Consider the following 25499-nt stretch of genomic DNA (forward strand, 5'->3'; position numbering starts at 1 on the left):
ATAAACATGCTATTCCTATACTGTTCTTTTAGAAGATTGTGGTGTAATTCTGATAATATGTGAAGAATCCGAGAATCCCTGACACACAGTAGGTGTGCAGTTTGATGAAATCAGTGTTCATTAAGACCTTATAACTAAGAGCAATCTTAATTTTACATTTTCAGTCACAGTATCAAAAATGGAACTACACTAAAATTCAGCACTGTGGTGTAGTATACCCCTTTCTGAGAGCAATTTGGCAACACTATCCAAAATTAAAAACGTGCATATCAGAAATTCAGTGTAATCGCATACACAAAAAAGAGAGCAAAGTCACAAAGGGTGCTCCATAAAATTGTTTCTAACAGCCAAAACCTGCACATAATTTCAATGTCCATCACCACGGGAACATGATATAACCATTATAAAACAAATAGACATTAAGGTATACCTTCAATTTATTCAGTAGACTGGAGATGTAGAACAGTTTACAGAATATACTTCATGTGGTGGAGAACAATCTGTGAAACCTGTTTGCCCAGAAACTTAGTAAGCATTTTTGTAAATGCACTGAAGATTTAGGAGATATACAGACCTTTTTGAGAGTTCTCTCTGGACAGAGAAATCAGCTTAGGAAAATAATGGAATTTTACATTAAATATAATTGAATTTTTTAAATTATATATTAATTGTATATATATTCACATTTAAAATTCTTCTATGGGGAAATTAAAAACTGGCCAGATAATCTACTTCTAGGAATTACTCCCCAGAGAGTAATCTGAAAAAGGATACATCATTTTATATACAAAGATATTCCAATCAGTCTTATGCATGTTAGCACTATTTTTATTTTACTAATTTATTTATCTTAGTAAAAACAACTTCATACCCAACAACAGAAGGCTGGCTTAAGTAATGGTACAATATGTACCAGAATACTATACAGCCATTAAAAATGATGCTATAGAATTTTTATTAAAATGAAAACTTCTGAGGGTGGTTGGGTTATGGACATTGGGGAGGGTATGTGCTATGATGAGTGCTGTGAAGTGTGTAAACCTGGCAATTCACAGACCTGTACCCCTGTGGCTAATAATACATTATATGTTTATAGAAAAATTAAAAATGAAAAAAATTTAAACTTCTAAATATACCATTAAGTGAAAAGGACAAGTTATCTCATAGTTATGGGCAATTTGAGCAGCACTGTTACCTTTAAATGGTAGGATTACAGGTGGTTTTTCTCCTTTTGTTTTTCAGTTTCTTCCCTCATCTACAAATTTTTCTAAAATAAAGTTTTCCTAATTTCCTACAATAATTTTGTAATTAGGAAAAAATGCTATTAAAATATATGCTTATAGCTGACTCCAAGCTTGCTTTACAACTTGGAATTAATGTAACTATGGTGCTAGTTACTTTGGTACAAATCCAAGAAATACTTCAATATGGGTTTGGAAGGAGATATAATGAGGTAAAAGTCACCATTTCCCAAGAATCTTAATAATAAAATGTTAAAGACACTTCTTTGTTTATCAAAAGAATTTATTAGAAAATATTACATACTACATATCTGTTTAAGAGCATTGTTTCAGTAGACAGCACTCCATCCTCGTAGTACAAACAACATCTCGTGGACGGGGGGTTGGGCAACCACTGTGATTATGATGCTACATCTTTTGGATGGAACATTCAAACAGTACACACTGTGGCAATTTAAAGGAAGATAATGGAGAAAATGTGGTAATTACCAGGAAAAAAAAAATCACAAAACTTTTGGAATGTTAAAGTAATAAGTAACTACTTTTAGTCTCAAAATTCTAGGCATCACTACAGCCTCAATCATTGGTCAATGTGACTATTAAGTTAATGGGACCAAGGATTCAAAGGTTAAGTTAATACTGAATCTTAGTAAGTAATGAGAAATCTGTAACCCCACAAAATGTTTTTAAGTTTGTGCACATGCAAAACTAATGAAAATTTCTGAAAAAAGCAAGAATGGGGAATGTTAAAGCATTGTTTTTTGAACATAAAGCATGCACTTTCTAATACATTCTTAAGTATTTCTAAGTTTTAAAAGTCTGAATTCTAATCCAGTAACATTCTTCATTAAGATTTTGAATGCAGTGTAACCAAGTACCCCAAAGCAGATATGGAATACACCCTTGTTATTTTCAAGAAAGGTGGAAATAATTCATGGCACTGCTACCAAAGATGTGAAACTTTAACTCTGGACCATACCACCTAGTTTTTTCTTCAAAACTTTTAAACATGTTTGTAAAGCTAAATGGTAGAAACAAACTGGAAAATGTAACCCTACTCCAAACATCACTGAAAGAAAATATAGAAGTATGCCCTGTGTGATTAATCATCTTAGGCAATCTGCTACAAAATTTTCAAAGTGTGAACCTGCTTTAACTGAAAATACATTGAAAGTTCACACCACTGTTTCTAGAGTTCAAAACAAACAAATGAGGAGGTGTGTGTTGATATTTAAAACAGTCTTAATATTTTATTAGAAGAAATATACTTCCAAACTTCGTTCCCCTTCGTATCTAAACACAAACTTTAATTAAAAATATATATATAAATCAGTAGAATATCATATTACAAATGCCCAGAAATGCAGAATAAAGATCAAGAACTGCTTGGAAATATTTCTAACACTTTTTGGGATTACACTCATAATCTAATGAAGATTATGAACTAACACAATCATTATTGGGGCCAACAATTCAAAATATTTGCCTTATCAAAGCTAGCACCAAGAAAGTATTATGCACATAAACTTAAGAAACAGATCATCTTTACTTCAGAAAAGCACAGTCCTACGGAGTATTGCTCTCTAGGTTAGCTAGTTAAGGGTCAATCAGTCTCACTGAGGCATACATCTATCTGAGCCATTAACATCTTATCCGAATAGCTTTCCCATTATTTGGTATCTACTGAAAACTGTTACTGGAATGAAAGATAGTTTATCATGGATATAACTCATGTTTTCTTCTAAGATGCCAATTAAAATAGTGGCTCTCTAATTAAAATAGTGGCTCTCTAATGCTTTGAACTTACCTTTTGTAAAAATTAATATATTCTAATATTTTAAAAAAGATAGTCAAATCCCTAGTCCCTGAAAACCTAACCAAGACCCCATTATTTAATTCCTTTCTCTTTCCAAAACACAGGTTTTAATGTCTACAATTTTGCAACATGGTTAATAGCTACCATATGGTCACCTAATTAACACTTTATTCACTGTAAAGTATTTGGAGACTTCTCAAGTGTGAAAAGAATTTCATTAGTGATTAGACAGATGAGCAAGTTTCATAATTCTACCTTCCTCCCAAGGAAGGGAGGGTCACTACTCCACAGCAAGTCCCCAGTTGGCACAAATAAGTTATCATTTCTCTGACAGGTAGAAGATATAATGAAATAACATAATTTTTACAAAGTCAACACTTTTTCCAAACTAGTCTTCTAAATTCAACAGTTTTAGACTTCCAAAGTTGTAAATCTAGCAAATCAAACTGCTTCATCTCAGTTGGGGGGAAAAAAGGCACAAAAGAAAAACAAGCAGCATAACCTTTATTTGGTGATACAATAACCGTGTTCCAAAGTTCTGAACACTGAATTTTACTCATGTGATAATTTGTTTTCTATCTAGGCAATTTATTCAGATGTGTGCTTTAAAAATACACATTAGGAACCCTGCAATTGGTATATTCTGTTATTAGAAATATTTTTCATGGTAATACATTATTTAACTTTCTATAATTAGAGGGAAAAATCAGAGATCATACTTTATTTTTAGCCTGACAGAATAAATGTATTATATATATCTTTTCCAAAACCAGTGCACTTAGAAGACTCTAATTTATGCACTCCACTGTTCAAATCAAAAAGCTGTACATCTTCCAGTATCCACACTATAACACAGTCTTAGTAAAAATGCACACTCCTTTAACCCCTTTACTTTCCCTTGAATTTGCTTTTATTTTTGGGAGGAGGAAAGGAGAAAGAAGTTGCAGTGCAGAACTATATTTATTTAGAACAAAACTTTATATTCTACATTAAAAAAAATAATTTTATCAAAACCAAATTTCAATCACAGTTATGATTTTCAGTTAAAGGTACATGTTGAAATTGCACTTTGCAGATATCTTGATAGTGTCCTTTATAGTGCTCCCCATTTCAACCTATGTTTTTTTCGGTAGACACAGGTTCTTCCAGAGTTTTCTTTTGGCTTCCCTTCCGTGAATATTTGTATTTGTCTACATAGGCTTTAACCAGATTTGCCACTTTAGTAGAATTTACTTCTCCACTCTTACTATGACAAACCTATGGAAAAAGGAGGGGGAATATTTTTCTCATACTTAAAAGGATTACAGCAAAATGGAAAGCTTTTTGAAAAACCCCCAAAATATAATCAGATTTTTTTCTTAAGTTTCATATCTCATGTGAACTTATTCAAAAGGTAAAAAAGTAGACAAGAATTAGAAGTTAGTGCTTATTATTTTAATTAGCCTTAAGCATTCCTTTATTAAAATAGAGGTGATTCAAACAGTACATACATAACTCTGCTAAAACTGGAACTTACTTTATCTACTGCTTTCCGTACAATCTCTTTATATTCTTCCTTGGTGATATCTTTATTTTGGTAAAATGGCTTAATGGCCAATTTTACCTCCTGTGCTGCTTTTTCTTGGATCTGTAATTTCTGGTAAGAGGAAAAAGTATAATTATTCTTTGCCCAATCACATACTTTCAAAAATTTCTTTAAAAATATAATACTGAAAACACTACACTTCTACATTGTTGCAAGAATTCTTCAAATATTGGTGCCATAAATATAAAAGTTATTTATTAACACATATACCAAACATTTCTAAAACTAATCATGATAAACTACCAGTAACTCATTGGACACCAACATTATCTAGACAGAACCCTTCAAATAACACTGGAATTTAAGATTATCAACATAAATTCCCTTTACCAATTATACAAAACAAAACTTATTTTTTCATCTTTATCATATACAGAATATGTAGGTTGCTCTCAACCTTGAACTTGCCTTGTCTGTCTTCGAGCTATCTGCGCTGGCTTCCACTGTAACACTTACTTTGCTTTCTGTCAATTTTACAGCAGCATTAGAGGATTTGCTGTGACTTGATGACGAAGTATTACCAGAACTTGGTCCCTGAACTGTTCCCAAATTTCCTGGGGCTGCTGTTGGAGCAGGCAAGACCGGTGTACTCATGTTGTTACTTACATGAGAAGCACTAGGAATACCCTGTTTTAAAGAGTTATCATCAGTTAATGAGTTACTTGTTTTCAATAGAAGTCTTTTAGTCATTTATTAGAAATAACAAAAAAATTCAAAGTGAGTCAACCTCAGTACTTAGGGAAAATTCTTATTTCGGGTCATGTATATCCAAAGGACTCCGAAGAAAAATGAGTAACATTCTTAAATAGAGATCTATGTAAATATGTTAAGTGACTTTTAAATTACACCTGCAAATTGTCATGTTCTGACTACAAAACAAGAAGGAAACGAACAGCATTTAAAGAATAGTATCTCTCCTGAGAGGCTCTTTATGAAAATTAACTAAAGTACTGCCTCCACTTTAAAGATGGAGGGAAAGGAGACAGTGACGTCAAATGGCCTGCAGAGAGCTGACAGGAAAAAAACGGAAAAAAAAAAAAGACAAGAGATCCCAAATTCTGGAATCCTATTCCCCTTATCTTCCAACTATACACTGCTGTTAGGATTCTAGAATTTGTGAAATGTAGGCACAGAACTATAATGAACACTATGTTTACAAACTATTGTCCAAATTTTCTATATGCCTCCGAGTCACTTCTTTCTTTTCAGCGGGGTAAACTCAGTGAAAATGAAACACAGATGGTAACAGATAATGAACAGCTTTATTTGGCATTTGTCCCAACAAGACAGTATTAAGTTTCATCACCAGTTCCCACCCCCTTAAAAGTCCAATAAATTGGAAAATTATTTTAAAGCACCCACCAGCTGATTCTAATTTGGCTCGTAATTTGGTCTTAACTTGAAAAAGCAAATCTGTTTGGACATCAACCACAGTATATATGTAGCTTAGATCTGACGATATGCATTCAATTCATTTTCTTATTTGAGGGGTGGGAGGTTTGAGGAAGGACAGTGAAGGAGGCTATGAAGGTTTCCCATAAACCTAATCAAACAAATGTTCCGGATGCCAGAAAGCCCTTTCTTGCCCATCTGTCCCTAAGAGCTAAATGTTTATAATGGTTATGTTGATTAAACTTTAGATGCTAAAAACATACCTGCAGTTGCTTTCCATCTGGCTGTGAAGCAATGTAGCTGACTTGTTGGGATGGTGGGGGAGGGGGTGGTGGCGGTGGGAGTCCCTGAGATACACTGGTAGGAGCAGCCACCTGCACGAGAGGCACGCCTGTGTGCAAATGCAAGGGTAGCGGAGGATGAATGTTAAATGGATTGCGCTGGATGTTCATCAAAGGAGCATGAACACCCACTGGGTATGGGAAGATGTTCACAGGCTGTTGTGCATTCATCTGTGGCTGCATTACATTCATTTGTGGTTGCATCATATTTATCGGTAGCTGAGAACCATCTCCATGTTGGTTTGTTTGGTCTTTTAAGTTAGAATCTATCAAAAGAAAAAAAGACTTGTGAAATAAAATCATGTTGCAAACGTCTTTAGCCAGAGAAGCAAAAAACCACTAGTTATAGTAAGGTTAAATAGCAATGAACAGACTCAGAACACCTAAACGAATCTCAGATCATTTAGTCTAATCCTATCATTTCTAAATTATGTGGACTGATTTTCTAACTAAAAACAATTTAGAATTATTTTTAAGAATAAGTTCATATAACAACATCTGTCAACATTAGCAAAGAATCAGTACCTCAAGAAATCTGCTAAAGAAATAATCCTATAAAATTTAATTAGAATACTAAATTAGAAGGTTAATCACTTTTTTTAAATCTTCAACAGCTTTTTTCTTAGAATGCTCTTCACAAGAAAAGCCAAAGAAAAGTAAATCATTATTAGAAGAGTAACTTTATTTATATGACTAATCATCAAAAAAATCCAAATGCTCACATCTGAGATAAATGAAATAGAAGTTAAATCCTGCACAAGAACATCTCAAATTCTTCTATTTTAACATCTCAAATTCTTCTATTTTAACAAACTGTACTTACAGTACGTAAGTCTTTGGCAAGGTGGGGGGGGGTGACGCACAGGTGAAAAATGCAGTAAATGCTGATGTGTATATATATTTATATAATGCAAAGTGACTTATTAAACGGGGATTCAATTTAACATTATAAAACTATAAACACGGATCATTGCAATTCATATAAATGTTAAACTTATAATCTCCTTCTTTAAATAAAACAGTATTACTCAATAAGCAGAACATGTTACCTTGTTCAGTTGTTTCCTCCTCTTGTCTCATCCATCCAGACTGCGGGCCTGAAGAATTTCTCCCTCGTCGTGAATAATAGTTTTGTACATCTGCTGGTAGAGTCTTTCTCACAGCCCAACTAGATGCAGATGTCCACCCAGATCTATCTGCCGGTGTATCAAATGAAAACTCCTGTTGCTCATTTTTCCGCTTATAGGGTTGCTGTTCCACAAACTTGAAAGACTCATTCCCTGAACTATTTGAATTCCCTGAGAGGGGTTTTCGGTTTTGCCACCTATTTTCATTTTGATCTGTATAGGCAAAACCACCTCTGTAAGTGCCTCTGCCACGGTTACCTCTACCACGGTTAGACATCCAACCTGAACCAAAGTTTTTATTCCAAGAATTCCCTGAATTTTCATTTCTGTTTTCTTCCCAGTGAGAATCTTTTAACTTGTCCGGATTCCTGGTCCTTGGATCAGGCCCAGAGTTTATTTTTTCTGTTACCCAGCTGGGACAGTCATTTCTATGTTTGTCAGCAGAATTTGGATCATCAGCACCTGGACTGTCATTTTTTTCTTTTCTTGTATTTTCATTCTGTTTCTCTATGTCATTCTTTCTGTACCGATCATTTCCTCGTGGACATCTCCAACCATCATTTGCCCATCTTTCCTTCCAGCGGGGAGAGTAAGTGTCTCTGTCAGTTCTGCCAAATGATGAACTCTTAATTTTTGTTCTAGATCTTGATGGTGACCTAGAACGAGATCTGGATCTAGACCATCTTCTGGTTCTCCTTTCTCGATCTCGATCTCTCCTTGGCCCATCTCTATCACTTTCTCTTTCTCTGCTCCGGGACCTGGATTTTTCCCTTGGGGAAGAATCTTTCACTCTTGACTGAGATCTTCTGTTTTCTCTAGAAGTGTCTCTTTTTGGGGAGAGTGATACAGATCTTTTGACTTCCCTTGTACTATCTCTTTTTGGAGATCGAGACTGAGATTGTCTCCTTTCTCTTGCGATATCCTGTTTTGGGGACGGAGAACGAGATTTTCTACGTCCTCTTGCAGATTCTTTCTTGGGAGACAGTGAGAGAGACTTCCTGCTTTCTTTTCCAGTTTCTCTTTTGGGAGATGGAGACTGAGACCGCTTCTTCTCTCGTGCAGTATCTTTGTTGGGAGACCAAGTTGTAGATGGGGAGTGAAATCTAGATCTTCGGGTACGAGGCTTTTTGGCTTTCTCTGCCACATCTACAGGGCTTTCAGATGGTTGAGATACAGTTTCAGCATTTCCATTTGCAGGATCAGAAGATGGCATATTATTTTGAGAACTGTGCTCCATAGAATCTGCATTCAATTGTTTAGTATCAGCATTTACAGAAGGTTCAACTTCAGATTCATTCTGGTCACTGCAAAGTGAATCACATTCCATAGGTATCATTTCATTATTGTCCTCACTAAAAGGCTTCTGAATTTGTTCAATGTGTGTATTAGGCAATTCTGCAGATCCGGAATGTTCAATAGGAGATTCAGTCTTTTCTAATTTGTCTAATTCGGTGTTAAGATTATTTTTTAATAAATTATTTTCAGAGTCTTGAATACTACTGGAATTTTCATTCTCTGAAGTATCACATGCTGCAATTATTTCTACATCTTCAGTTTCAACATGCCCAAGCAACTGAACCTCTGAGCTCTCTATGGATATTCTGTCCACTGTTTGCATAATTTTACCCTCAGAAGATTCTAATTTGGGGCTTTCTACAAGCTGTTCTGTTTTTACTATTGAATCTTTATGATCAGTAATTTCTGCCACAGGACTCTCCATAACTTTTTCTTCATTAACCACTGACTCTGCATTCTCTGGTAAGTCACCTAAGCTTGGTACAGATTCATCTACTTCAACTTCAGATCCTGAACAAGTAAGAAGATCATCTGAACAATGATCTGTACATTTATCCACCTTTACCTCTGATTCTGAAAGTCCAGATGTTTGGTCTTGATTTCCTAGTTGATCACCTTCTTTTCCAGAAATATTTTTAGGGGTCTCACTTTCTAACCATAAAATATTAGCTTCTATACTTGTATTCTCAACTTTTTGAATGTCCTCTTCCTCTCCAACTAGTACAGGAGGATCTTGAACATGAGACTCCGAATATGAAGATTCCACTGCTTCCTCTGTATCATGGTTCTCAGTATGTTCCTCACTTTCTTCTACGTGCTCATTGCAACTTCTCAAGTCATTAACAGACTCATTTTCTACACCTGCCTGCACAGTACAACTGTTACTACTTTCTGCATCTGATTGGTGCTCTTTCTCTAACACAGGTGGTGTGTCAGATTCTGCTGTTTCTTCATCTACTGAATCACTGGAAGATGATTTTTCAGGGGCAGATACAGAGCTCCGAAGTTTCTTTTTCAACAAAGGTGGTTTTCTTCCTCTTCTTACAGACTTCCGTTTTGGAGCCTGTCTTGTTTGCTTTTCTGATGCACCCGAAGAGGAAACACTTACAGATGGATTGTTGTTATCTGGGGCATCACATCCAGAATTATTTGATACTGGCGATTTCTGAGCCTGACTGACTGTTTCAGCTCTCGTATTACGTGTTGATCTCCTTGTAGGAGTTGTTGCTGCAGGTTTTCGTCTTGTTCCTCTGGTGTTTGATGTACCAGAAGTCTGCTTCTTCTCTTCTCCTTCTTGAGTATGTGCTAATGCATATCCCTTGCAGGAGGTACCTAATAATACATACATTTTAAAAAGTAAAAAGTATATGTTTCAATAAATGAGAAGCCTTTGGTTTCAGGTTGTGTTAGCATAAATGTCTGTAACAAAGTGAAACAAAATATACTTATGAATCAAGTTATGAATAAATGCATAGCTACTAACATCTAAGTAACAGCAGGTATTTATCAGGTTATTTTAATGCTACTGAAATGAATTATCACAAGATTTGAATTCTTGTGGGCAATCTATAGGAAAACCAGAAGAAAATATGTTTGGTTTGATAAATACCACTGTGTTATGAATAGGTAATACCTAGGCAAAAAAAAGAGAAAACAAGTTATCCACAAATATAAAGACTGACACTATTTGTTCATAATTAGTAGATGTAACCTCTAAAGATCTACATTTTGAAAGCTAAAGCCCTAAACAGAAGGGATACTTCTAGCCAGTTTCTCGAAGATTTGATGATGTAATTTCTTAAGTAAAAAAGATTTTCTACTTGGAACAATCTAAAAGTCAAGTCGCTACCCAAATATTTACAGAAGTATCTAGGACTTACTATCTTTACCTTATTTTATAGTTTTCTAAGTCATGAACACTCACTGGATACTGAAAGAAACTAGTAATAATTTTCTAAAGACTAGAAAAACATTACACAAACTTTACCAAAATTTTCTAAAGATATGGTACTTGTTGGAAAAATAGTTCTTGGCAACACAGAAGAGATGAGAGGAAGTACTTGTGTTTCAATATTCCAGGGTATAAAACCAATTCTGAAAATTTAAAACAAAACAAAAAAAGACATTTTGTTTAAATGGTTTAAAAAGTTACACCAACAATTTAAAATTACTACTTTCCCAAATCACGTTAGCAACTTTAAAATACTGTATACTTAAATTAGTATTTTTTTTTTAAAAGATTTTATTTATTTATTTGACAGAGAGAAATCACAAGTAGATGGAGAGGCAGGCAGAGAGAGAGAGAGGGAAGCAGGCTCTCCGCTGAGCAGAGAGCCCGATGCGGGACTCGATCCCAGGACTCTGAGATCATGACCTGAGCCGAAGGCAGCGACTTAACCCACTGAGCCACCCAGGCGCCCCTTAAATTAGTTTTTGCCAAAATAACTGAAAATGTAAATTCCAGGTTACTCATGTTCAAAGATGGCTACCAACTGGCTATATAGAAAAAACCCTTAAAAGCATATGTTTCTGATAAATTAAGGGCAAAAGGAGACCAAGGGCAACTTCATATATAATACGTGTTTCTCTTTTAAATAATTTAATGTAATATTTTGCCAAGAATTTTTTTTAGTTTCTGTTTTTTCCTTCATTCTAAAAAAATTCACAATTTGGAAAATAAAATGTATAGATCAATAAAATGCACAAATTTTAAGTGCACAGCTTGATGACACCTGACTGATGTATAGATCTGTGTAACCACCACAACCCCCAACCACCAAAAGGTGATTTCATGCCCTTCGTGCTACGCACGCCCCTTTCTGGGCAACCAAAGGAAAATTTAGCCAAGTTAATCAAATCAAGGTCTTAAGAAATCAGCAAGGTTAAAGAGTAATCAGTTCATGAATAAATAATTTAACATAACTTGGAAATAGAATTGTATCACTTGAATTTGAAGCATGTCATACATACATGAGCTATGTTTTCACTACATTTGTTTTATAACACGTATCAAAAGCAAAAACATCAAAATAAATACATTTTTTAAAAAGAAAAAAAAAAGGACTGATTTCTGTTGTTCTATTATATTATGACATTCCTCAATCTAAGAATAATGGCTCTTCAAAGCTCCCAATGTCCCTATTAAGTTTCTACAACCAAACCCAATTCACTCTTGGCTTTTTTCTGATTCGTATTTGTTCAGTTCAGATCGCCTAATAAAAAGAAGAAAACCTACTTTATCCCAATGAAATCTGTAGTAGAAGCAGAAAAGCTTCAAAAACAATGTGCAACTACACATACGCAAAAATATTTGAGAGCTCATATATCTGGACTTCCTAATTTCACTTGTATTTATATTCCACGGTCATTCCTACAGGGAAGGTCTCTAAATTACAGTGTTATATATGCAGAACTATATTACAGTGTTACATAAGATAAAGTTATAATGTTACAGGAATGACAGTGGCAAGGACCTCAATCAATCTTTTTGTAGGAAGTTAATTTAAGTATATATATATTTATAAAACACCTAGCAACATGACAGTAGCTATAGGACTTAAACTAAGAAAGAAAGGACTACATTATAGAAAATCATGAATGCCAGGTCAGAGTATAAAGACTTAGTCAAATAAATTTTAGAGAAATCTTTTGGAGAGGGGAAATGTCGTGACCAAAGAAGTAGTGTGTCCGCTAACAGCACACAGGTTAAGATTCAAATGAGTGAAACAACAGAAAGATGACAGATCCAAATGCCATTACTAACAATGAATCTTATCATCTTGGTGCTCTCCCTTTTATTTATTTATTTTTTAATTTTAATTTTAATGTTTTAAATTTAATTATCCAACATATAGCATATATCATTACTTCTTTTTAAAGATTTTATTTGGGGCACCTGGGTGGCTCAGTGGGGTATAAAGCCTCTGCCTTTGGCTCGGATCATGATCCCAGGGTCCTGGGATTGAACCCCACATCGTACTACTTGTTCAGTAAGGAGCCTGCTTCCTCCTCTTCTCTCTCTCTGCCTGCCTCTCCGCCTGCTTGTGATCTCTATTCATCAAATAAATAAGTAAAATCTTTAAAAAAATTAAAAAAAAATAAAAAATAAGGATTTTATTTATTTGACAGCCAGAGACACAGTGAGAAAAGGAACACAAGCAGGGGGAGTGGGAGAGGGAGAAGCAGGCTGCCCATTGAGCAGAGAGAGCCAGATGCTCAGCTGGATCCCAGGACCCTGGGATCATGACCTGAACTGAAGGCAGACGCCCAACAACTGAGCCACCCAGGCACCCCCACATCATTAGCTTTTGACATAATGTTCAGTGACTCATTATTTGCATGTAATACCCAGTGCTCATCACATCACATACCCTCCTTAACACCCATCACCCAGTTACCCCATTCCCCACCCACCTCCCTTTCCACAACTGTTTCTGGGATTCAAGAGTCTTCCTTTAAAATGACCCAAGTATCTACATTTATTAAACAGATTAAAAAAGGTATTTTTCAAGGGATTTTTTAAATACCAATCCTCTTTAGGCAGTTGAGACACCAAATTTAATTTGCATAAAACTTTCTTAGAAACACAACTATTGATTAAGATACCTGTTACTTAAGTATTAATGACACCTTCTGCTTACGTTAGCATGTAAACACTTTGGTAAAAAGAAAATTTTTTTACCTTCCACTTCCAGGTGACGTATGAGGAAACCATGACAAGTCCAATTCCTGTCTCTTCTGTCTAATCAATGCACTCATTTCATTGATTTCTATAAATTCTGTACTAAAAGATAAATTTTAGACCCTCATCAGAATTCCAAATATTAAGTTCAGCATAATACTTGTGTTAAATCATGATAGCAAAAATTTTGTACCTAGCATTATAAACCACATTTAAAACAGACTTCTAAACACTTTCAATATGAACTCATTACTAATTGTAAAATTTATTACAAATCAAAATTCTGTTTATCTGATTCATAAAAATAATGCTTGAATTTGTATCTTGAAGTGACAGAATTTTTAACAAGTTAATTCAGAATAAACCCTTATTACTGATAGAAAAAAGCAACACTGTTTTCTATCCCATGAACCAAAGCTGCAGCCAGCAGTCCCAGCAGAAATTGTATTTGCAGTAGTTTTCCATCTGAAACGAAGTGTAAGACAAAGGAAAAAATAAAGAAAGATACAGGTCCTATAACCAAAAATGGGTAGAGTTCAGCTTTCCAAAAGCTACTTAGATGTAACTGTTATCTTTGGTAACCTTTGCCAAGCTCTAAAATTAAATCATGCAAACCTGACCTGTCTTGTTCATTCAACTAAAGCAGGTGATTTTAAAACCCCAACTTAGAGGTGCCTGGGTGGCTCAGTGGGTTAAAGCCTCTGCCTTTGGCTCAGGTCATGATCCCAGGGTCCTGGGATCGAGTCCCGCATCGGGCTCTCTGCTTCTCGGGGAGCCTGCTTCCTCTTCTCTCCCTCTGCCTGCCTCTCTGCCTACTTATGATCTCTGTCAAGCAAATAAATAAAATCTTAAAAAAATATATTAATAAAAATAAAACCCCAACTTAACCTTCAAATTCCACAAATATTTTACTTAGTATCTGCATGCCAGTCAATACAGATTCAAGGATGACTGGTTCTAAATGGGTTCTGCTTGATTACAATTTAACAAGTAGCTTACTTCTCCATCACATAAAAAGCCAGTGTAGAACAATTTATTATTAATGAAGACAAAACCCACTAGATCATGGGCAGTCACTGCATGCTACAGAGGGTCATAAAACAGGTTTCCTCTTTACCAGAACTAGTTTATTTTCCAAAAGAAACAAAACCAAGAAACAAGATGGGCTTTCATATTTGAGCCAGAACATTTTTTTACCAAAAGTTAATTATAATAATGAAACATCAAGTACAAACACATAAATTAAAATAGAAAATACTAACCAGTAAGTTCTACAGGTGAAAGATTCTCCAGTGTGACTACTAGAAGAAAACATATTGGAGAAAAAATTTCTGAAGCACTGACTGGTACACTGATTTGATCTTCGAGGCTAGAAAAGTAAAAAGAAGTTAGTGAAACAGCAAACAATAAAACCTCCATGATAACTAATAGTTATATTTAAATGTTTTGATATAGCCAAGCTATAGTTAGGTACTAAACCACCACAGAATGTTATTATCTAAAAGTTATTCTTTATTTCAACAAACCTTATTTGTTTTTATTGTTGCATTTTTCTTTCCTTCCATTTCACTGGGTGTAGAATTTCCTGTACAAAGACACAAAATGACTGTTACCTTGCCTTAATTTTTATTTTTTTAAGATGTCATTTATTTATTTTAGAGACAACATGCACGCAGCACGGGTAGGGGCAGAGGAAGAGGGAGAGAATCTCAAGCAGACTCCAGGCCCAACACAGGGCCCTTCACAGGGCTCAATCTCACGACCCTGAGATCATGACCTGAGCTGAAACCAAGAGTTGGATGCTTACCTACTGAGCCACCCAAGCGCCCCTCACTTTTTATTTCACAAGGTTGTACCCTACTACTCGTCCTGCCCTGCTCCCTCTCTCTTGAAAAACAAACAAAAACAATAAAAACCAAACCCAACCAAACCCAAAACCAAAACCAACCAACCAACCAACCAACCAAAGGAGTGCCTGGGTGGCTCAGTCAGTTAAACATCCGACTCTTGATTCCTGCTCAGGTCATGAACTAAGGGTAGTGAGACTGAACCCCGTGTTGGGTTCTGTGCTGGATGTGGTGCCTGTTTCAGATTCTCTCTCCCTTTGCCCCTCCCCGAACCCCAATCTCTCTAATTAAATAAATAAATAGTAAAAAAAAAATTTTTAACGAGGTTGTAAAGCAGTACTGACACTGGCATATACTGGCATACTGATAAAGTTAAAATATGTAGAAAAGTTACATTTAAAATAATAGTACTTGCATTTTATAACTTTTTCAAATGCTGATTTTATCTTGTTAAGCTGCAGATACAAAGAAAATTTAAAAAGCCACAAAAACAGAAAATTGGTATGAAACATGTGCAAATACTATGCTCAGAGCAGGAGTATTAAAATTCTTGTCAACATTTTCTGGCAGCCTATGTAAACTTACACTACTTTGTTACAAAAAATATATACAAGATGTTAAATTACATAATATCAGTAATGCACTGAATATAACCTTCCCTGCTGTAACTTAAAAACCAGCAACTGTTAACTCACCTCAAGCAGAACTGACCAGAGGAACTGGGGCCATGAGCCCCGTAAATTATCATTTAGCTACTGGTACCAATGTCAAGCACCCTCCTTTCTCCTCAAACTTTAAAAGTAGGAAGGACACATAGCTTTCCATTAGAGCAATGCTTCTGGCTGCACTGCTCATGGTGGGTGTTTTGTGGTTTTTTTTGTCTTACCTGTTGTATCAGGACATTTATTTCTATGGATATATACTTCCAGGTTAAGGAAGATAAAGGACAATTTCTGCTAATCACAAAAATTGTGTTAGCATCTTTACAGATTATTGCTGTTAGTTCTTCTTTACCATGGACCCTGTGTGATTAGTCTTCTTTGCCTATCAGTGCATTTGTTGCCTGCAATAATCCGCTGCTGCTACTGTTGTCACTGCTCTCTCCTCAAGAACTCTATAAAGTGCACAGTGCAAATGACAACAGATCTTTCGATCTTCTGCCTTGCTTGCCTCATAAAGGACCTACTGACCTTGTTAAAATAAATCACTCTAACAAGGAGGCCTGTTTGCTGCTACTTGTAAGACCATATGTATTTGGGGTTTCTTCAGTCAGTCCAGTTGGTAATAGGTTACATTCTGCTTAAGAGCATACTAATTTCCTTTTAAGCTACCATACAACAGCTGTTTGGTTTCCTGCTATTATCCATCCTTCACACATGTCCCACCCAGAAGTGTTCTAACAAATGTAATTTCAACAATGGGGAAAGAGGTACTGGCTGAGTTCCAGAAACTTATTTTCTTACTCTTCAACGTATATTTAAAAGATAATACTAATTTTATTTATAAGTAAAATTTTATTTATTTATTGGAGAAAGAGATGAGCAGAGGGAGAGGGAAAGTAGACTCCACTAAGTGAAGAGGCTGATGCGGGGCTCAATCCAAGGACCCCCGAGATCAAGACCTAAGCCAAAATAGGACACTTAACCAACTGAGCCACCGAGGCACCCCAGTACTGATTTTTTTTTAAAAGATTTTATCTGTTTATTTGACACAGAAAGAGAGATCACAAGTAGGCAGAGAGACAGACAGAGAAAGAGGGGAAAGCAGGCTCCCCATTGAGCAGAGAGCCCAATGCGGGGCTCGATCCCAGGACCCTGAGACCATGACCTGAGCAGAAGGCAGAGGCTTAAAACACTGAGCCACCCAGGCGCCCCTAATACTGATTTTTTAAACTGTGCATCAAGCCAGGAATAAAATGTGTGATATCCAGTCACATTCTTAGAAGTTTAACTATTTCTTTCAGCTAGGCACAGAACTGCTATTATAGTTGGACAGTGTACAACCAGTACAACCAGTACCTAAGGGTACTGAGTTATTTTCACTCGTTTCATTCACTTAACACTTCTAAGATTGTAAAGTTTACACAGCACTCCCTCACTTGAAAACCTATCTCGGGAAGCCACCATTAGAGAGAATGCTCTCTATGCAAAAAACTGCTTGTTTTCTGGCCAGACGCTAAATGAAAATTTGGTTCAAAAGGTATTCCAACTATCTTTGGGTAATTCTCAGGTAATTACTGAGCAGCTCCAATAACAATCTCAAAAATACTCAATACTGGTGGATATGCCTAAATTGTGATCAAAGACCATTTCACAAATCCACCCTACTAATCTAACTGCCTTTGGACAGCAATGATAGGCCTTTATATTGCATTTTTTATCAAAGTAATGCATGTACAAACTTCAAGAAATCAAACAGCACAACAGCAAACTACAGAAATTCCTGTTCCCTGAAAGCACTCATCAAATCCCTTAACTGTTTCTTCTAATATTTGCTTCTTCATTTCTAAATAACAAGCTTATACTACTCTACCTGACTTTTTCTGGTTTCAGATATTTTCTAATTTTTTTTTTTACTATAGAAGATAAAGACTTTTCTCTTACACCCCTACCCTATCTACCTGCTTAGCTGCTGCTTCCACCAAATGTTCTTTTTGATATATCAAAAGCAATATTACATTACTATAACTATATAAACATTATTCACAGCTGAACCATATACGACATTATGATTATTTTTCTTACACAACTGCTTGCTTTTCCTAGGGTTAACTACTTTGTTTTCTCTTTTCCTTTTTTCTCTTTATTACCTATAATTAATTTATAGCTAACTCTTCAACAAAAGTATCAATCTCCTCTTACTATACTCAAACACATCATCTCATCCACAAACTCTGCTTCCCACTCTCACGGAAATGGTACTCCTCTGTCCCACTCTAGTCTGAACTGGTAACCCTCTAAAAGTAGTTTAACAGTCATTCAGAACTATCCTCTATCAACATCCTGATAATCCCATTTACCTTTTCCCTAGGTCAGAACTCATTTTTTTTTTTTCTCATTAAACTTTTGTTTTAATGGGTCTCAAAATTCTGTGACAGATTTTTGGTCAAGTTGTTTCCATTAAAAAGTACTGATTTTAAAAACTAATAACTTAAAACTGCCACACACACACAAAAAAACAAATGGTCCACAAAACATTCTCCTTTCCTTCTGAAGGTTTTACGATGCACTGTTATCATTAACCAGTCTTTTACTATTAAACTTAAATGGCCAATTGACACAAACAGTTCTGGGACCGTTCTTCCACCACTGATTAAGACTGGGGTGGCAGGTATTGGGGATAATATTCATTTAGCCTTCTGAGCTTTCTGGGCAGACTTGGTGACCTTGCCAGCTCCAGCTGCCTTCTTGTCCACTGCTTTGATGACACCCACAGCAACCGTCTGTCTCATGTCATGAACAGCGAAACGGCCCAGAGGAGGATAGTCAGAGAAGCTCTCAACACACATAGGCTTGCCAGGAACCATATCAACAATGGCAGCGTCACCAGATTTCAAGAACTTGGGACCATCTTCCAGCTTTTTTCCAGAACAACGATCTATCTTCTCCTTCAGCTCAGCAAACTTGCAAGCAATGTGAGCTGTGTGACAATCCAGCACAGGTGCATATCCAGCACTAATTTGGCCTGGATGGTTCAGGATAATCACCTGAGCTGTGAAGCCAGCTGCTTCCATTGGTGGGTCATTTTTGCTGTCACCAGCCACATTGCCACGACGAACATCTTTGACAGATACGTTCTTGACATTGAAGCCCACATTGTCCCCAGGAAGAGCCTCACTCAAAGCTTCATGGTGCATTTCAACAGACTTGACTTCAGTTGTAACATTGACTGGAGCAAAAGTGACCACCATGCCAGGCTTAAGAACACCAGTCTCCACTCGGCCCACAGGGACAGTACCAATACCACCAATTTTGTAGACGTCCTGGAGAGGCAGACGCAAGGGCTTGTCAGTTGGACGAGTTGGTGGCAGAATGCAATCCAGAGCTTCAAGCAGTGTGGTTCCACTGGCATTCCCATCTTTACAGGTGACTTTCCATCCCTTGAACCAAGGCATATTAGCACTTGGCTCCAGCATGTTGTCACCATTCCAACCAGAAATTGGCACAAATGCTACTGTGTCGGGGTTGTAGCCAATTTTCTTAATGTAGGTGCTGACTTCCTTAACGATTTCCTCGTATCTCTTCTGGTTGTAGGGTGGCTCAGTGAAATCCATTTTGTTAACACCAACAATTAGTTGTTTTACACCCAGTGTGTAAGCCAGAAGGGCATGCTCACGGGTCTGCCCGTTCTTGGAGATACCGGCTTCAAATTCACCAACACCAGCAGCAACAATCAGGACAGCACAGTCAGCCTGGGATGTGCCTGTAATCATGTTTTTGATAAAGTCTCTGTGTCCTGGAGCATCAATGATGGTCACATAATACTTGCTGGTCTCGAATTTCCACAGGGAGATATCAATGGTGATACCACGTTCATGTTCAGCTTTCAGTTTATCCAAGACCCAGGCATACTTGAAGGAGCCTTTTCCCATCTCAGCAGCCTCCTTCTCGAATTTTTCGATAGTTCTTTTGTCGATCCCCCCACATTTGTAGATCAGATGACCAGTAGTGGTAGACTTGCCTGAATCTACGTGTCCGATGACAACAATGTTGATATGAGTCTTTTCCTTCCCCATTCTGGTTTAGGATGAGCGGTGGTTTTCACGACACCTGTGTTCTGGCGGCAAACCCGTTGCGAAAAAGCCAGAACTCATTTTTTAAATCCCTAGGTCAGAACTCATTTTTTGTAACAATGTTCACTACTTTCTTTTTTCTTTCTTTTTTTTTTTTAAAAGATTTTATTTATTTATTTGACAGAGAGAGATCACAAGTAGGCAGAGAGGCAGGCAGAGAGAGAGGAGGAAGCAGGCTCCCTGCTGAGCAGAGAGCCCAATTGTGGGACTCGATCCCAGGACTCCGAGATCATGACCTGAGCCGAAGACAGCGGCTCAACCCACTGAGCCACCCAGGCGCCCCATGTTCACTACTTTCTTATTTAGTGAAGCAAGGGCTCTTACGTGTTTGACAATGTCTATTCTACCCTAACACCTGATTGACAGTTTAACAGGGTTTACAATGTCCTGGTTTAGCAATTATTTTCCCCAGAATTTTCAAGACATTGCTCCAGTGCTCCATCCATTGTTGATAACATTCTTTTATACATAGTCTTGTTTTCTCTCTCTAGAACCTCTTAGGATCTTGTTATCTGCAGAGTTCTAGAATTTTATGAAGCACTTTAGTTCTTTCCTTATTTACCAGGTGTTGGGTTATTTCTTTATTCAGATACTCATACCCAGCAACTCTGGGGAAATTTTCCTTTGTAGTACCTTGGTAACTTTCTGTCTTTTGGCTTGTTTTCTTTCTGAAATATTATTAGTTCGTACTGAACCTTACAGACTAATACCCTACCATCTTGTCAACTTTTCATCTCACCTTCTCAGTTTTCTCAATTTATTCTCTATCCCTGTTGAATTTTTAAAATTTCTACTATAACATTTTTGGTTTCCAAGTTGCCTTTTTTCAGTCTTTCTTGTGTCAATGATGAACTATCCCTTATCTCTGTGAATATTAATTTTTAAAGTTTCCTTTCCCAGCACTTGGTTTATTCTATCCAGTTCCTTTTGTCTCTGTTTTGACCTCTCTTATATTGGAGGTTCCCCACAAATATCCAGTGACCCATGATTTTTGAGACACTAAAATACTGACTGAAAATCTTGAGGACAGGTGGTCAGAGCATTTCAACTAACGGGTTTCACTGTAAGCTGATCAAGCAGGGATCTGGCTATTTCATTCAGAGACTCCCAAATATTAGAATCTCAAGTCTTTTGTCTTAGATAAGATGCCTCCTATTTCTAATTTAGCAATAAGCAAGAGTGCAAGTGCCATGGGTAGAGAATTAGAAGCTTTAATATTTGATTTAATTTCCCTCTTTACTGTTGTTTCCTCTACCCTCATTTGTGCCAGAATTTAATCTGATTTAACCACTCACTCTATGGAGGAAACATCTAGTCTTTGCCTGGGAGGAACTCCACCCCTACCCTCTTGCACTAAAACTCTGCCGGATAAAGTTCTTTAAAACACTTCAACCGTGGTGCCTGGGTGGTTCAGAAATTAAGCCTCTACCTTCGGGCTCAGGTCATATTCTCAGGGTCCTGGGATCAAGCTCAACATAGGGCTCTTCCTGCTTAGCGGGGTGCCTGCTTCCCCCACCCCCCGCCTATTTGTGATCTCTGTCAAATAAATAAATAAGTCTTTAAAACACTTTAACCAAGGGGTGCCTGGGTGGTTCAGTTGTTTGATGTCTGCCTTCAGCTCTAGTCGTGGTCCCAGAGTCCTGGGATTGAGACCTGTATCAGGCTTCCTGCCAAGCTTTTCCCTCTCCCACTCCCCCTGCTTGTGTTTCCCCCCTTGCTGTGTCTCTCTCTGTCAAATAAACAAAATCTTTAAAACAAACAAACAAACACTTTAACCAGTTCTGGTTTTTGGCATCACCCATATCCCTGCCTTCTAGATAATGGAGGTCCTCAGACCCAAGACTGCCTAAGGTTCTATGGTACGTAAACTGATTTTTAATTAACTCCATGCTCCCCATGAAAGGTTCAGCTATCTGCTTAGACAATTTTTTTTTCTTTAAATAAACTCTATTGGCAACACAGGGCTTGAACTCATGACCCTAAGAGTCACATGTCTACTCCCTGAGCCAGCCAGGCACCCCATCTGTTAACACAATTTACCATTCGCCTCACACAATCACTTTCAAGTTTTGTGGACATCTCTTATTTGCTGTCTCTTCTCCCTTGTTCTCTGGATTTGTGGCTTAAATTTTTTTTTTCTTTTCATTCTTTTGGTATCATTTTAGTAGGGTTCTTGGAAGGTTTAGGGAATTAAACAGGTCCCATGTTTGTCAATCTGCTATGCTTAGCTAGAAGGTTGTCTTGTTTGAATTCAGCACATCCTAAACATGTATCATGAAATACTAATGCCAAAAGATGTTTCATGAAAACATCTTTTCTACAATACAAACAAGTATGAAAAAGGCTTTTAACTTAGAGCCCATTATTTGGCAGGTACCCAATTACAGCTTGATTAATTGATTCCAAAGTTAATAAAGCCATAATTAAATGCTCTAGCATGTACTTCAAGAAGCACTCCATTAAGAAATGCCTAAAAAAGGGATACTTTTTATAAACTGCACCAATTATAAACTATTAGTCCAAATAAAAGATTAATGTTTATTCTAAGAAGTACATAAAGGACTTAAAAAAAGAAAAAAAGTATGACAACTCAGTTACCTAGTGTGAGTAAAAAAAGTAATATTTCCTCAACAAATCTGCCAAAGGTATGCTATCTAACCTTTCCCAGTATCTTCAAGTGAGGCACCAGTATCTTCATCATATGAAGAAACTAAATTAAACAATTTACCTAATTTTACTACAGTCACAGATGATTTAATGGAAAAACCAGTACAAAAGCCAAGTGGCCCAACTCCCAATAAAATCTATTAGGCCTTCTACAATTTTAACTAATGTATAATTTCTAATTCAGATAAAAGAATTTCAGTTTCATATGCTCTGTTCATTAGTTTAAGTAGTGTATAACATAAAGATAAATAACTTCAGGCATAAAGCCATACATAAATGTTCAAAGAACAGTCCCTTCCTGCTTCAAAAAACTTTAAGAAATGAAAGAAGTACACTAAGCTGCTTCTAAAATCTACTTAAGCAGTCCTATGTAAAGAAAAAAGGTTTTCTCAAAGTTTTTTATAAAAAGAAATTTAAATCATCCTTAGGACACAATGGCTCCTGTTCAATGTAACAGGTTAAGTAAATATATATTTAATATGCATAACTTGCCACTAACTTTACCTTCACCTTAACTTAATCTCTTCATTCTTTGCTCAGTCATCAAGTGGTTAAATTTAAGGGTCCAAGGTTGCTTTTCTCCTGTATAAAGGTTCATTTCTACCCTAAACTTTGGTTCAATTACAAGTAATAATTTACAAATTCTCTCAGTGTCTTCTAAGGAGGCAGTCTGTTAATAAAAAAAAAAAAAAAAAAAAAAAAAAAAAAAAAAAAAAAACTAAAAAATCTCATGCAGAATATGAAAAAAAAATTTTTTTTGAAAGGAGAAACATTTTAACATTTAACCTTTTAATGTAGTACAACCAATGAAAACACACATCAGAAGGAATGTTACCAGCAAAGAGCAGTGATCGCACCGGAGCACTATTAGATGCTAGGGGCTCTCTCTGTTATTGCTTCATACTGAATGAAGGGAGGGCTGCTGAGTCACTTTCCTTTTTTTTTTAAATTAAAATTCAATTAATTAACATAGTGTATTACTGTATTACTGTACAGTTCAGTGATAGTACTTTTAGTATTAGTGTATTACTGTAGAGGTCAGTAATACATCAGTTGTATATAACACCCATTGCTCATTACATCAGGTACCCTCCTTAATGCCCATCACCCAGTTGTCCCATTCCCCATCCCTCTCCATCCCAGTAACCCTCAGTTTGTTTCCTATGATTAAGAGTGTCTTATGGTGGGACGCCTGGGTGGCTCAGTTGGTTAAGCAGCTGCCTTCGGCTCGGATCATGATCCCAGCGTCCTGGGATCAAGTCCCACATCGGGCTCCTTGCCCGGCAGGGAGCCTGCTTCTCCCTCTGCCTCTGCCTGCCATTCTGTCTGCCTGTGCTCGCTCTCTCCCTCTCTCTCTCTGATAAATAAAAAAAAAATTTTAAAAAAAGGGTCTTATGGTTTGTCTCCCTCTGATTTCATCTTGTTTTATTTTTTCCTCTCTTCCCTTATGCTCCTGTTTTGTTTCTTAAATTCCACATATTGAGTGAAATCATGTAATTGCCTTTCTCGGATTGACTTATTTCATTAAGCAAATACCCATCCACATTACTGCAAATGGCAAGATTTCATTTTTTTGATGGCTGAGTATTTTCCATTGTATATATACACCACATCTTCTTCATCCATTTATCCACTGATGGACATCTGTGCTCTTTCCACAGTTTGGCTACTGTGGACATTGCAGCTATAAGCATTGGGTGCAGGTACCCCTTCAGATCACTACATTTGTATCTTTGGGATAAGCAGTGCAATTGCTGGGTCATAGCTCTATTTTTAACTTTTTGAGGAACCTCCATACTGTTTTCCAGAGTGGCTGTACCAACGTGCATTCCCACAAACAGTATAAGAGGGAGGAAAGTGAAAACTAAAGGTTAAAAACTCTTTAATGTTCTATTCCTATCGGTATGGTTTATAAACTAGTCTGGGGAAAAAAAAAAAAAGACTGATAACACATTTCTGAAAGGTAAGGCAAAATAATCAAGGTTAATTGATCTATCAAGTAGGAAACAGATATGATGCTATCAAAATGACAGTTAATTTTATATTATTTTTTAGCTCAAAAGTACATCCAAATAAGACCCATCAAAATAAGATAATAATCTGAGTTATAAAAACTACAGGCAACCATAAAGTGAAAGGCTAAATGGGTAACATTACTAATAGCATGCTTTAATATTTCTGTGTGGTGGGAAGAGATAACAGATACGGAGTCAGAAGACTAATCAAATTCTGGCTGCTCCAACTGTAAGCTGTGTGATCCTGGCTAAGATACCGAGCTTTTTAAAACTGTCTTAAAGTTTACAATTATTAATGATTTTGAACATTACATGAAGTACAAAAAATGACACCTACAGAGCAGACTTGACTAATGTTAAATTTAGCCATTTTTATTTAACATTAATCTGTCTCCTTTCTTTATTAAAGGAAACTACTTCCCTGAAATTGGAGGTAATGTTCTCATGCACATTTTTATTAGTTTAACTTCCTGAATCTCAGTTTTCTATTTGTTATATCTATAGATCAATTATCTTCTGTCATCAGGTAGTTGCAGCCAAGGACAATCAAACTGTTAAACACTTAATGGTCACTACCACTTTGCATGATACCGTGGAAAATGCCATTTAGAAAATAACCACGAGAAACAGAATCATATAGAAAAAAAACCCATATACCCAAGACAATATACTGTATTTTAACTGGAAGTTAAAAGTTAA

General features: G+C 36.4%; 1 protein-coding gene and 1 pseudogene across 12 annotated transcripts in view; both read right to left on the reverse strand.

The window, feature by feature from the left end:
• Positions 1–1506: 1506 nt before the first annotated feature.
• The window catches only part of SCAF11 (SR-related CTD associated factor 11), a 76356-nt gene continuing 52363 nt past the window's right edge, over positions 1507–25499 (reverse strand). For 6 of the 11 annotated variants that reach the window (XM_082742297.1, XM_082742300.1, XM_082742304.1 and 3 more), the window contains 9 exons: positions 15006–15064; positions 14742–14848; positions 13480–13581; positions 10786–10892; positions 7425–10130; positions 6298–6641; positions 5051–5269; positions 4574–4693; positions 1507–4314 (listed from right to left, as the gene is read on the reverse strand). In XM_082742297.1, the coding sequence (XP_082598423.1) occupies positions 4168–4314; positions 4574–4693; positions 5051–5269; positions 6298–6641; positions 7425–10130; positions 10786–10892; positions 13480–13581; positions 14742–14848; positions 15006–15064 (3911 nt within the window). In that variant the 3' untranslated portion in view covers positions 1507–4167. The remainder of the gene's footprint in view (positions 4315–4573; positions 4694–5050; positions 5270–6297; positions 6642–7424; positions 10131–10785; positions 10893–13479; positions 13582–14741; positions 14849–15005; positions 15065–25499) is intronic. The other 5 variants (XM_082742301.1, XM_082742302.1, XM_082742305.1 and 2 more) reach the window with 1 other exon arrangement.
• On the reverse strand, positions 18384–24172 carry LOC309870148 (elongation factor 1-alpha 1 pseudogene; annotated as a pseudogene). The gene is made up of 2 exons (XR_014316498.1): positions 20410–24172; positions 18384–20184 (listed from the first exon to the last, which is right to left on the reverse strand). The product of XR_014316498.1 is annotated as an elongation factor 1-alpha 1 pseudogene (transcript).

The sequence above is a fragment of the Mustela nivalis genome (genome assembly GCF_964662115.1).
Source record: "Mustela nivalis genome assembly, chromosome: 7".
NCBI classification, from domain to species: Eukaryota; Metazoa; Chordata; class Mammalia; order Carnivora; family Mustelidae; genus Mustela; species Mustela nivalis.